General features: G+C 32.7%; 1 protein-coding gene across 2 annotated transcripts; it reads right to left on the minus strand.

The window, feature by feature from the left end:
- Window positions 1–8,051: 8,051 nt before the first annotated feature.
- LOC105777738 (serine/threonine-protein kinase SRK2A) lies at window positions 8,052–12,699 on the minus strand. Of its 2 annotated transcripts, none has more exons than XM_052622951.1 (10): window positions 12,531–12,699; window positions 12,095–12,242; window positions 11,852–11,926; window positions 11,671–11,772; window positions 11,520–11,573; window positions 11,324–11,416; window positions 11,140–11,232; window positions 9,994–10,098; window positions 9,798–9,896; window positions 8,052–8,593 (listed from the first exon to the last, which is right to left on the minus strand). In XM_052622951.1, exons 2-10 carry the CDS (start codon window positions 12,212–12,214, stop codon window positions 8,273–8,275), a joined length of 1,062 nt encoding a protein of 353 aa, XP_052478911.1. In that variant the 5' UTR covers window positions 12,215–12,242; window positions 12,531–12,699; the 3' UTR covers window positions 8,052–8,272. The 2 variants fall into 2 exon arrangements, with proteins under 2 accessions (XP_052478911.1, XP_052478912.1); XM_052622952.1 differs by having other exon boundaries at window positions 12,095–12,239; window positions 12,531–12,698.
- Window positions 12,700–15,185: the final 2,486 nt, after the last annotated feature.

Below are 15,185 nucleotides of genomic sequence, written 5' to 3' on the forward strand. Positions count from 1 at the left end.
GAGTTTATTACTTGTCTCCACTTACATAATTTCCATATATCAACATATCAAGATATTGATATAACTACATATCATAATACATATCATTCTCTTACCATTTCTTCATATACATATATATATATTATTCAAGATAACTCCCGATATTTTACCTTTCGAAGAACGACTTACGGATATGAGTACATCATTTTCAGAAGCTCGAAGACTGAACAAAAGCTCATAAGATCTAAACAGATAGTAAACACGAAAGTTCGCAACAAATGCTGAACATCGGTTTACTTGGGTAATTTTCCGTCAATTCATCCTTTATATTCTTAGTGCCATGACCCAGTTATGGTCTTATCAACAGAATGCCATAGCCCAACTATGGTCTTACATATAAACACTGCCATGGTCCAACCATGGTCTTACGTTCATAATGCCATAACCCAATTATGATCTTATCCTTCAATTCATCCTTTGGCTCAGAATGATTGTACTCAATCTCGCGTTCAATCCAAACTGAGTATTAAATTCGATAATATATTTCCAATAATAATTCAATTCCAACAATAAAACATATATTTATATATTTTTCATCACCAAATAACATTCACTTTAATTAAAATTATACAGAATATAGTTCATACGAACTTACCAGGCTAAATTGCAGAAATACCAAAATTTAGGGACATTTCGGTAATTTTCCATTTTTCCTCGAATTTCCACCCAATCTTGATCTAAATTAATATTTCATTCAATTTATTAATTTAAATGACAAAATAATTCATTTCATGCAATTTGGTCACTTTTTGACATTTTTACAAAATTACCCTTAAAATTTTACTTTTATTCAATTTAGTCCCTAAACCTAAAACATGCAAATTAGTCATTTTTAATGAAATCTCATGCTAGTTGAATAATCACATATTTTCCTCCTCCTCCTCTCCATTCCACATCCTTAATGTATATAACATGTTTATATGTAACATTATCTATAATTTCACTATTTATTTATATGTTCATTCAAAGTGTCCACTTGAGTCATAATCACTAAATTATTTATATCTTGAGCTACGAAACTCTGAATTAAGATCCTATAAATTTATATGAAACTGGACTCACATATCTTCTTACCATAAAATTTTTAGAATTTATGGTTTATCCAATAAGTACAGTTTATTCTTTAAAGTCATCCTTGTTCTGCTGTCTGACAATTTCAACCCCTCTTCACTAAAAATTAATTATCTCCTCTTAAGGGATTCATATGATGCTCCCGATTATTTCTATTGAAAATAGACTCACTAATAATTTTAAACATATAAAATTTAACCCACAATTATTTTTATACAATTTTTAATGATTTTCCAAAGTCAGAATAGAGGAACCCAAATTCATTCTGACCTTGTCTCACAAAATTTATTATATCTCGTGATTTACAATTCCATTACTTACATCATTTCTTCTATGAGAAACTAGACTCAATAAGATTTAATTCCATTTTTTTTCATCCTCTAATTCGATTTCCACAATTTATGGTGATTTTTCAAAGTTAATCTACTACTGCTGTTCAAAACTGTTTTAGTGTAAGATGTTGATAATCAAATTTATAACACCCTCCTTTCATTTCTCTACAATTTCTCATCACTTCCTCTTATTTCCCTTCACTAACATATCAATAACATATAACCTTATATAATAAAACTCTACATTAACATCAATTTCATACTTTTTCAATAATATCAAAATCAAAAATATATTGAAATCTTGATGTTCTTACCTTGCCCTATTTATTTCAATCTTTAACTTGATTTTCTCTCTCCTCCAGCTTCTATTTCTTGAATCTAACTTGATATTCTAGCTCCCCATAGTCTCCTTATCAATTTTCTCTCTTGGTGGCTATGGAAATTCTTTTGATTTCTAAGTGAAAATGGTGAATTTTTGGTGAAAGGACCAAATTGTAAAGAACAGAAAGTTTATTTCTTTCTTTTCTCCTCATACGTTGGAATGCATGAAGGGTTGATGATGATTCTTCATTGTCCTTTTCTTATAAATACTAAATAAAATAATAATAATAAAATAATAAAATATCATTTAAAAATCAAATTAAAATATTAATAAACTAATATTTATTTAATTAATCTAAAATATCTCCAACATCATCATTATCTTCTAGAATTCTATCTTCTAATTGACCATTTTGCCCTTATGATCTTTTAAAATTTCATCCTTGAGTCATCACTTAATTTGGTAAAATTACTATTTGATCCCTCATAATTCTTTACCAATTCAATTTGGTCTTAATTCATCCATTTTCTTTAATTTCTAGATCATTCTACCCTTAAAATATTTGCACTATTGGTCCTTTATTTTTTTCATATTTATATTTTAACCCTCAAATTTTGAGTATTTACTCTTGAACAACAAAACTTTTCTCACTCTTACAATTTAGTCCTTTCTTGAATTAATATATCAGAATATATTTCCAAATGTTGACATAACTCAAAATTTCCCTTTTTGTCACTTTATTTCCTTATTTTACTATATCAAGGATAATATCTTACTCTAGAAATTTTCAGGATATTACAAAGCGTGTGTTGGTTGAATAGTTAATTAGTTAAAGGCCGAGAGGTAATACCTGCTTAATTAATAGCTAACTCGATATAAACTGAGTTCTGAAGTTAATTAGGAGCACTGAAGTGAGTTAATTCTTTGCTTGTTTTATTGGATTTATTTCGGTTGTTAATTGGCTGATTTTTAGTTTTTGATAATTTTATGTTAGTTTAATTAATCCATTTTAATTTGGCTTTTGTAATATAATTTTAAGTTAGTATTATTTAGCCCCATTAATGTAGAGAGTTAATTTAGGTTTAATTCAACCTCCCTTAGGTACGATCCTCGAAATGCTTCTCGAACTGTTTCGTTATAACATTCTTAACTATGTTACAATTTGACACATATACTTACGGACACCACTGATTAATTTTATACTTTTTGCTGCAATATTTTCAGTCCAGACGTTCACACGTCTGATAACGGTCAGGATCCCGAGGTGAAGCCTCTTATAGTACCTCCTTTCTATGTGCATGACACTGTACCGATGTCAAATTCATGAATTAACTCAATCTGGCTTAGTCCCTCCTCGAGTTCCTTAGCATGCAAGTCCTACAACCACAGGTCAATCCCTTGTAAGTTCGGATGAACTTAGTGAGTTCTACATTACACAAAAATAAGCCCTACCTTACAGGGGTTTAAATAAAAAAAACTAAATATAAATGAACTCCCTACCATTCGGAGAAATTCCTCTCAGTCTAACCCGACGGTTCCTGATTTATCTCCAAACTTATTTATTGATGAATATATTATTAAATGATATTTCCCTGAATCATCTTATTACCCTATTTTAATTAATTTATTGGTTACTCGGACGACTCCTCACATTTTTGCAGATTCCGCCCTTCATCTACTTAGGTTCTTTCTTTCATCCCTATCCCATTGTGGATTCTTGTTCCCACCATATACTTACAAAGTAGTCATTTGGTCTACCCTCTTAATGGCCCTTCTGGTTATGTCCACATTGGCCTATCATTCCATATCTAGTTAACCCTTGACAGACTATTTTTTCTTGCTGTAGTCCTGAAGGACTTGCTGACATTTCATCCGTTAGGTTGTATAATGAGGACCCACATCATATCTAGTTAACTCACTTTGTTCATGTTACCTTTCACTTGAACGTAACATGTTCGTCTACTATCAATCGTTTTGGCTATTATATTCAGCAGGCTGTCATCTAAGTGACCATATCATGATTTTGCCTACATGCTAGTTATCCATGGAACTAGCTATTTGGCCAATACTTCCTCAATAGTTTCCTTCTTTAAAAGGAATAGGCTTGACAGACATACTTGTCACTCGATGTATCCATTTTTGCAACTCTCTCTGTTAATAAGGCTTTAACTAACCCCTGTTTTTCTTTATAGACTAATTGGCATACTTATGGCCAAATTCTAGCATACATGGTTTCTTTTAGAAACCTTTGGTGGTTCTAAATAGCGGATCCTTATCTACAATCCTCGAATAAATCCTCTTTCGTTTGCCTAAACCTTAAACACTATTGGAGTGTCATTTACCAAGACTTATTCTTTTTGGGTTACCACCCATACGCCTTATCGGCTTTCACGATTTCCATTTTGACTATCTAGGCAGACTACCATACTCTTCCATAGCCAAGCTACGATCCTTCGCGATTTAACCCATGTTTAATGTCCTGGCAGACTATCCCGTATTTAATGTCCCAGCAGACTACCCCTTGTTTATTGTCCCAATGAACTATATTGGTTTTCATAATCAAGCTACGGCCTTACACCATACAACCCCACGTTTAATGTCTTGGCAGACTTCATTGGTCATTGTAGCTAAGCTATGGTCTTACACCTTAAACCTCTTGGAGGTGTCACCTCGAAGGACTTTACACCGTCACCGTGTCTCCCCATAAAGCCTGCTGACCACCGTCATGGTGATACTCTATGGAACCTAAATATCATCGTCACAGTGTCATCTCGAAAGACCTGATTCTTATTTCACATTGATGCTCGAACACCGAAGTGTCCTTTCCGCAAGGCCTAGAGCTTTGCACATCAAGGCATACTCCCAATAATCTTGGATGGTGAAATCTTAACGAAATTCTAATGTCCTTATTCCTTCACCCATTCCTCCATTCATCATCCTAACCTTGATGCTCGAACATCGCAGTGTCCCCTCCGCAAGGTCTGGAGCTTCGCACATCACAGTTTGCAGACAACAATACCATATGGCAATATCTAATAAAATTGCCTTTTTTCTCATCCTAACTTCATCTATCCCATCAATTATTTTCCCATCATTAATCATGCAATATATGCATTTCACTTGCCTACCAGCATAGAGTATGTTATCCTTTTAAAACATGATATGCTAAATACTTCATGCATACTAAACTACCTGGAAGATACCATATATCAAGCAATCTTATCCTGCTTGGCATACGAAGTCAACATAATTCATACATTATTCCAAATCATGCCTGTCATACAGCATTCTAAGGTTGAAGTATAGAAACTCACCTGACACTTCTTTACCTCCTCTTCCGCTTAGCTTTTCTGAACGCAAGAATTTTCATTCTCCAGGAAACTAAGCATGACAACCCAAAATCATGAGTTAAACTCAGTACTCTCAGTTTAAACTCAGTTTTCCAGAAACATGCAGAACCCCTAAAATGGTTCTTGAAATCCTTAACTTTATTTCCTAAACTTACAAACACCGAAGGTCTTAATACCTTACCAGTTCAATAGATTCTTTATCTTTTCGACTCAACCCTTACGATCATCTCCCCCATGCAGAGCTTCCCATAACTATCTCTTCTTTAGAGCAACCAAGAAAGAAGCTGAAAAAAAAGAAGAAAATGAAACAGAAATGTGAAGAATTCTTTCCCTGGGAAGTCATTTCCTGGCTATTTATAGCCCTTCCTGTTCGGTTATCAACCCTATAGAGACTATCCATTGATAATCATTTTTTTCTCCCACTTAAAACCAATTGGTTTTAATCCAACCGAACCAGATTTGGATTTCAACCATGCCCAATTTTATTTCCAACTTCTTCTATTTTTAGTAGAGACTACCAGCTTACGATTTCTTTCAATTTGACCCCCAAATTATTCCAAATTTTTGAGTTTAAAGCGAAACCGAGTGTGACACCTCTACCAAACCCTTCTTGTTGATCTTCAGTATCAACAATTAGTGCGGTGAGCATAGACGTCTATGGCACATCCAACTACACAGATTCCAAATGTTCCAGATGATGAAAGCCAAAGACAACAACGACCAATGCAGAATGTGACCCAAGACCAACCTCAAACTAGTACCAGACTACTTATTAGCTTTACTCAAGACTTTGGATACCCTTAGTGGTGGCATTAATATTTCCCTCCAAGATACTACGATCAGCATTCGTAGGGTCATGCCAGTGCCCATTAAGGAGACCAAATCCCAGAACCCCTACTCACACTCTCTACAGTTCACGAAATATAGGACGGGATGGGAGTTTTAGAAGAGAACCTATCATCACAACGAAGAAACTATCAAGTGCAACAAAGGCTCTCTACCAAGAACAACAAGAGCGCCAACGTTAGATGGACTGCAAGAATGAGCGAATGAAAAAAATATATATCAAAAAATTAAGGGCAACTAGAAACGCTCAACAGCAAAGTCTTCACAAACAAGAAGATGAGACGTCGTAGTCATCTCATGAAAGATAGCGTAATCCTTGGCGTAGAGATGATATGATGGGCCAATTGCAAGAACAAAACCGCCAAAGGAATGAGGAAGCATTTGAAGAAAGGAGACAAACGTTAAAAAAAAAAGATGTGAGATCTCCACAAGATGGGGTCAATTGATCTGCCCTAGAACTACTTCAAGGAACCTCTAGCACCGAAAGTGCTACTACACCATGTACCTATTGGAAAATTTAGTTTAGAAAAAAATGTTTGTAGCACAGTGGAAGTTTTTTTTTAAAATCGAGTCTTGTGGTATTTATAGTAATAAACCCTATACTGAATTATTACCATTGCTTTTAGCGAGATAATCGAGGTCATCAAACAATCTTCTCCACTATTCTCGAATTCAAACTTGCTTTGAATGTGGGCTCAGACTACACGAACTGAATGCATAGAATAAAAACATTAATTAAGTTTCAATGGGAAACTTAATATCTCTATTCGAAATAGAAAACTTTTGAGCTTTTTTTTTTATTAACAAAAAAATATTGTTTTTGTGACATTTATATTTCATATTAAAGTTAAAAAAAAGTCATATTAAAAGTTACCAAAAATCGTAATGTTGTAAATAAAGCAAAGAAATTAGTACAAATACATAAAGTCAACCATATAAGAAGTTAATATAAGAAGTTAAAATCAAGTAGTAAGGTTCAAACGCTACAACATAAAGCCACAAAATAGAAAATAAAAGTTGTCGCTAAAACTAACATTAATAGTAGGTGTGATATAAGTGACTAAATGTTACAATCGCGAAGGCTATCGACTGAACAGTAACTACGAGTCACCTCAACAAATCTAACATTAGATTGATGGGAGCAGTCCTTTGCAATAGCAAATGAATAACTGTTCCTTCCACATGAACGCAAATGTCACGACTAGGGTTGTGCAAAATTCGGGTAAAACTAAAAAAATTCGGTTAACCGACCGAATTCGGTTAATCGGTCGGTTAACCGAATTTTTTTGGTCGGGGGTCGGTTAATTATTTTTTGATTTTTCAGTTAACGGTTAATTCGGTTCGAAACCGGTCGGTTAACCGAATTTTTTCGGTTAACCGAAAATATTAATAAATAAAATTATAATATATAAATAGGCCCACTATTCACCTAAACCCAATCCAAATCCAAGTATTCAATCCAACCCAATTACCCAACCCAACCCAACCCAATCATAAAAATTACAAATAATTTAATAAATAAAAATAAAATTCTAAAACTAAAACTAAAACTAAAGTATAAAAGTCTAAAATAATTTAATTATATATGATTCAATTAGGTTAATTCGTTAATTCGGTAATTCGTTAATTCGGTAATTGGTTAATTTTAACCAAAAATAAAAACATATAATTTTCGGTTAATTCGGTTAACCGACCGAATTAACCGAAAAAATTTCGGTTCGGTTAACGGTTAAAAATTTTGAAAGGTCGGTTAATTCGGTTAATGCTATTTCGGGTCGGTTAGCTGGTCGGTTAGCCGAATGAACACCCCTAGTCACGACCATGAACGCCTTCGGTAGGAGACCATGCCACAACCAAACCCAGAAAATCACTGTTGACCATCGTGAAATCTAGTTGAGAAGCGACAATATGTATAAAAAACGAATTCAGAGAAAAAAACCACAGGCCCCTTGCCATCTCTAGATTTGACGAAACCTAGAAACGGAAAGGGATTTCAACCGTTGGTACCACCGATTCCCACAATGCATAGTCCAATACATACAAAACAGGTACAATACTACAAAACTACAACTTCCATTTTTACTACCCGAATATTCAAATAACACTACGATTTCATTCCTCATTCACCTGCAATCCATAGTCAACTTAATCCTGTAAAGTTACATGCATAGTTTAGTGCTCAAGTTTGAGATGTTATAGTCTAGAACATCAATATTTTAGCAATGAAACAAAAGTTATTGGCTATAGAACAATCTTAAAGCCATAAAGCCAGGACTTTTATTACACAACAGTTGGATGAAGATTACATTTGCTTAATGGATTTGATATTCTCCACTTGCATGGACTTCCTTCACCCGCTTATCGTATTCATCTTCTTCGTCGTCTTCTTTCACTTCCCCATCGATGTCTTCCTCCTCATCATCGTCTTGGCCCCAACCAAAGCCCTTGACAGGCACTGATGCTGGAGGTGGAATTCTTGCCTCTTCCACAATTTTCATTATCTCATCTATACTTTGAAGAGAAAATGTAGGGTTATCGCTCCGGTAATAAGCAGCTTGTGCTGTGTCTGTTAGCTCTCTGGGCAAGTTCTTCAGAAACCAAGGATGGTTTTTTATTTCCTTAAGTGTGATCCTCTGGAGAAAAGAAAAAAGGAAATGGCAGAGTTAAACATCTGGAATTCAATAAACGAACCTCCAAATATCAGGTACATTAAACATACAATCAGGCATCACAAATACCTTTAATACTGAGAAAGACAACAGAGGTTAAAAACAATATAATAAAGCCAAAATCATTTTTTATGCTACTGGAAGATCAGTTGCATATCAATTAGCTTCTCTACATTCTAAAGCCAATTGTATTCATTCTATCTACAGTTAAAAAGTTTTTTCTTATAATGACTTGATATCCATGGGATGAAGAATCAGAGTCCAAAAATATAGTAGAGGCCTAAATCCACTCTGATATTCTGCAGCAACGATCCATTGAAATTTGGTTGTTAAATTTATGTAATTCTATAGATTATGACAGACTGGTTTTGGACAGAAGATTTGATACCATTCAGGAACGAAAGAGGCAACTTTCTTTAGAGTTCTTTATATAATTACTGCAGAAATTGAACTAATTTGGTTGAAATCAATAATAATTTGGATGAGAAAATTAAAAGGTACTTGTCTAGTTTTCTCATATAATAGGTGTCAACGGGATTGTTCAACAATGCCTAGCTCCATTTTTATGGACTATCTTGAAACAAAGAACATAAATTTTCACGTGCACTTTAACCAAGAATACTTAGAAACATTTTTGAGCTTTCTGCTACTCATTTATATCATCAGCGATAATCAGGACATGAGTGAATATAAACACACACAATATATATATATATATGTCATGTATGATAGAGGTCTCTTGCTGACATCAGGTTGAAGTTGCTGTGCTAATAATTATAACAAGGTAGAAGAAACTGCGGAGATACGTCACTATGCTTAACATGGCAGACAATGAAACAAGGTTAAAAGAAAGAAATAGATTAGAATATGCTAATAGGAAAATGTTTTTGAAGTTTGACATTCAGATGATAATATCAACATATAACTTTACAATCCACTCTTCCTCCAATCTGCTAGTTATTCCAATCTAATGCAGTAGGTTTCTTTTCCCTTTTTCTTATCCCATTGGACATAAAAGTTTTCATTCACCAAGGGCTAGAAACTAGAGGGCTCCTAACTTACCTATGTTGTCAGCTAGTGCTCGTATGGTTTTAGACAAAACCATTTGCATATTTCAAAAGCATTGACATGGTGCATGTTTGACGAATTAACTTAAAATGATGCATACCCTGGAAGGATTGGCAACAAATATCCGAGAGAGTAGGTTCTTGCAATCTTGAGATATATGAACGTAGTCTGGAATTTTGTACTGAACGGCCATTATTCTCTGCCCAAAAGATTTAACAAGGAAAAAACGTATTGTAAGGAGTGGCAATATCTTTATTAACAAAGAGACACGAAGAAGATGGAAAACTTGAAATTACCTGAATTGTTTTCCGAAAATTCCTAGGGTCAGCTTGGTCTTCAAAAGGGTAAGCTCCCACCAACATAACATAAAGGGTAACTCCACAGGACCATACATCTGCCAACTATACAAGAAAAGACATAACTTAAGGTCAACAATACTTTTATATGCTACTAATTAGACTTTATTAGTTTTAGAATTATAGAATATATACATCAAATTAGCAGGAAATGTAAGAAGGGCCGGGGTTGAAGTGTGAACTATTATGAATAATCAATTTTCCTTACTGTATAAAGTATTAGAACATTTAATGTTATGTCAGTCATATACTTGGTGAGTCCATAACAAAAATGGAAGCAATATTGCTTTAAGCATTTCTTGTGGAAACTCTTCATATACCAATTAAGCTGTATCTCATTGCTGACGAACACAAACACACAGATCTGTATATCCATATGCCAAAACTCATTACCCCTAGTAACAACCAACCCAACAATCCCACCTTGTGTAGAACATACAATAAAGTGCAGATCCGAAAGGACAGTTACTTCACATACAAAGGCCAGTTACTAATTAGTAATTTGAACTTCACACAGTTTACAATCACCATTTATGGGCTGAATCAGTTTTCAAACAAGGTCTGCTAATTTTAGCTTTGGCTACTACAAGTGTCTAATATATCATCCCCTAATAAAACGCAGCCACTAAGAAGAACTTTAAATTGCAGAAAAGCATGATATAATAATTGTCTGGCTAATGCTCAAAATTTCTCTCTATTAACATATTAAGAGATGGATGTCAAATTAAGAAGAGAATGAAAAAGGTACTTGACTATAACAAGCATGTGAGAATTAACCTGATCCCTTCCAACATGTATAAGATATTACAAACTTTCATAAACAAGGACAACTACAAAATGCATTTCATCACATCTCTTATATTTTTAAAGTAATAAATAGAATAAAAAATGAGAAAATCCAAGAAGTGGAAGAATAGATACTATCATGCATTTCAAAATCTTTGGATTAGATATTTGTGGTCACATGTTAGGCTTCAAAGGCAAAAATAGCACACCAGATCAATAGAATGCTCAGCTAGATATTTTTATTTCACACAGATATTTCTTCTTCTTCTTCTTTTATTTTTTATACAGTAGAAATAATACCTTTCCATCATACTCTCGCCGCGCCAGAACTTCCGGTGCTATATATGCTGGAGTTCCAACTGTTGATTTGGGTCTTGAATGCAACAGAGATGACTACACCAAGTGTTAAAAAAAACAACTTAATGATTGGAAAATCATAAAGCAACTGACATTTAAGATGGAATATATATAATTATTCCCAAACCTTAGAGTAACCGAAATCGCAGATTTTCAAACGAGGTGCAGGACTTCCATCTAAAAGGGTATTTTCTAATTTCAAATCTCTATGGCATATTTGCTGCAAACAAGAATAGGAACATGGAAACAATAAGTAGATTTAGTTCTTGCATTTGGCATACACTAAGAAACATCAAGGTTTCATTTTTTTGAGTTTAAATTACCATGGAGTGACAGTAATTGACACCAGAGATCAACTGCTGAAAAAAATATCTAGCCTGAAGAAATACAACAAGTAAGCACTAAAATAAATTTTGTTTCCAAAAAAAAAAAAAGTGGGAATGAAAAGAATAAAAATAGAAACAGAAAAAGGACCTCATCTTCACTGAATCTACCAGCACTGCAAATCCGATCAAAGAGCTCACCACCAGCAGCATACTCCATCACAATTGCTAAATGGGTAGGTGTCAAAACCACCTACAGCATTCATATCCCATCAAAAATAGAAGCATCCCAAATTTTTTAAAAGGGAAATGAAGCAAGAGACGATACTTGCCTCCTTGAACCGGATTATATTAGGGTGTCTAAGAGATCTGTGATTGATAATCTCTCTTGCCACATTCTCATCTATCTGCAAACAAACACAGCTAAGCTAAGCTTTCAATCAACTGGTTTGGCATTCAAAAGGAAGAGACAGAAAGAAGAACGTGATTTGAAGTGATGAAGTCAATTCAAGCTTAATAATACCCAAAAAATGCAAGAACAAGTGAGAGAGATAATAGACATTAAAGAAACAAACCTTGTGACCTCTCTCAATATATTTCATAGCAACAAGCTCCTTGGTATCCTTGTGTCTGAGAAGTCGAGCAACCCCAAAATTGCCGGCTCCCAAATCTTTGACCACCTCATATTTCTCCATTTTACCTCAATAACTACTACTACTACTACTAGTAGAACGATAACAAGTGCACAGAGAGAAAGTATACGTTAGATTTGATTGGAACTATAAAAAAGCTACTCTTTCCTTTTGTTTGGGTTGTTTAAAAGTGGTAACAAGAAGTACATCTGATCGTTCTTTTAGTGGGAGAGAAGACATTCATATATATGCGTATATATTGAGAGATGGAGAGTGAGAGAGCACGTGGATGAGAGAGGGAAAGATTTGATAATATCAAAATTTGTAGTACAGATAAAAAATAACTTTAACAGGAAATGAATATAATAGGATGACATACGAGAAAGACAGAGTGTGATGGGCTGGAATACATGGGCAAAAGAGCTTGAATCCAATCACAGCTGCTTCAATCATAAGTGAGATATGCTTTTTTTATTGTTTCATTTTCTTGGTATTGGGAATGGGAATGGGAATGGGAATGGGAATGGGAATGGGAATGGAGTTGAGGATGAAGTGAGATCTTCCATAACGCCGAGGTGTTAGGCGCTACACCTAGATCTACAAGTCGACCTTTACTGGACTGCATGTCGCTTTCTGAAGTTAAAGCAATTAATATTATATTAAATTATGGCTCTAAGATATAGCTCTAATTCAAATACTATAATTAAGATGATAAATTATATTAACAATAGAAGGTTTGTCATTATTGTTAAAAAGGGTAATTACGAATCCCAAACATAAACATAAATATGATGGAAACTAAAAAATAGAAGAGGGTTAAGATGATAAATTTTAGATTAAATTTATTTTAAAGAATTTAGTCTCTCTAGTTTTTGATTTCAAAATTCATTTTCAAATCCAATTTATCACACTATTAAATCATTGGTGTGACGTTTTAAAATAATAAAAAGATACTCACTTAACAACTATATAACTAAAAAAATGACGTTATAATGAATTTGAATTTAATAAAATAATTTTAGTAAGGTTAACAGTTTGACCTTAATTTTGAAATCTAAAAAGTGGAGAGACTAAGGGTGAGTTTGGATGGGCAGTGCGTTTACCTGCGGTTAGTGTAAAAACAGCGGTGGCGGTGAGATTAGATACTGTAGCGATACTGTAGTGTGAGACAAAAAGTAAGCTAAACGCACCGCACCACACCCAATCGCCCATCCAAACCCACCCTAAATTCTAAATTTACAAAGAGTACAAGGACTTACAACATATTTTAACCTAAATTTTATGATACATTGAGTTCAAAACTCATTAATGCCCATGTATTTAACTAGATTATCAAAATATTAAAAAAAACCATAAATCCTCTCAAAATAATATTTATTGCTCTAAAAATAATGATTTTTTAGTAATTTCATAATTAAGTTCAAATCTAATTGATGGGTGACACTAATTCAATCCAACACATTATAATAGTATTAGAAATTTTATCACACGCGTATACATGTGAAAACCACATATTTAGAACATAGATTTGTGTTTAAAAATAACATACAATAAATAATGAAATGTATGATTTGAAACTAATTAATAATAACATATAAAATATATACAATATTAAAATAAAAAATTAGATTAAATTGTAAGTAAAACAAATTTTAAACACATAAATACATCAAATTAATATTATTAAATGAATACAATTATTTAGGGTTTTTTACCTATATATTATAAAATAAAAAATTTACAAAAATGGCATGTTTAAAAAATTATGTATCAAAATGGTACATTCAAACAGGTGGAGGGTGGTGCATAGGCGGCACTACCCTAGAATTCTGACAAATTTGATTGAAAATAAAAAATAAAAATAAAAACTGATGAATGTAACTTGATAGGCGGCACTTAAAGAAAATACGAGTGAAATACAACAAGTGTTGTCGCCTATCAATTTGGCTGAACAAAATGATGTCGCCTATCACTTTGGCACCACTATTAAAATATTATTTTTTTAATTGAAATGTGTTAGAATTTTAGGGTGTTAGAATTTTAGGGTGGTGCCACTTATGCACCACCCTCCACTTCTTTAAATGTACCATTTTGGTACATAATCTTTTTAGCATACCATTTCAGTTTTTTTTTAAAAAAATTATAATATATAAGTAAAAAACCCCAATTATTTATCATGGTGTCATCAATCCTAAGTTGATGTCGAGTTAATTTGTGTCACTATCTCAATCAACAATATTATTAGTATATACAATTAATTGAGGTAACAAAGTGTGTATAATAAAATTAAAATGTATAAAAATATTAAAATAAAAATTTAATTTAGTGACAAATTTAAGGTTTTGTTAACCCAACTAACACGGGCTCATATTCTGTATACTTTTATTAATTTTTAAAATAAAAAATTAAAATACACTCAAATAATCTAATTTATTTAAGATGCGAAGAGATGTTAAAGTAATTTGGTTAGGACTCAGAGCTGATATAATGGATGTTAATTAGGGTGGCGACAAATATGGGCCTTCAATTCAACCCGTTAAACGTTGACGGCAACCGGGTTTGACACGAAAATGTGAAAACAATCCCACAAATAAAATATTTGACTTCTTTAAAAGGGTTTAAATTTTAAGATTTTGAATACAAATAATATATGTATGTAATTAAAATTAAATATTATAAAGAATAGTGGATTAATAATTGGAATATTTTAAAATTAAATTAAAATAAATCTGAATAAAATTCATACATACATTTAATGTTAAACTTGAACATAAATTTTACCTATCAGTGAGTTTAATTCAATTTGGTCAAGTTTTTGAATTTTTAATCTTTCAACAATAATTCGGTCCAACTTTTTTTTTAAGGTTGGTCTAATCTTTTGTTTTTCATATAATTTTCTTTTTAGACTTATTTTTAAAAATATACCTTGTTTTTGGATTTTGTACATTATTTGATAATGTTTAAAATTTTCACAAATACTTCTAAAAAATAATTTTTCAAGTAAATAAAATATAATAATGACTCTTATGTGATA

The sequence above is a fragment of the Gossypium raimondii genome, chromosome 10 (assembly GCF_025698545.1).
Source record: "Gossypium raimondii isolate GPD5lz chromosome 10, ASM2569854v1, whole genome shotgun sequence".
Lineage (NCBI taxonomy): Eukaryota > Viridiplantae > Streptophyta > Magnoliopsida > Malvales > Malvaceae > Gossypium > Gossypium raimondii.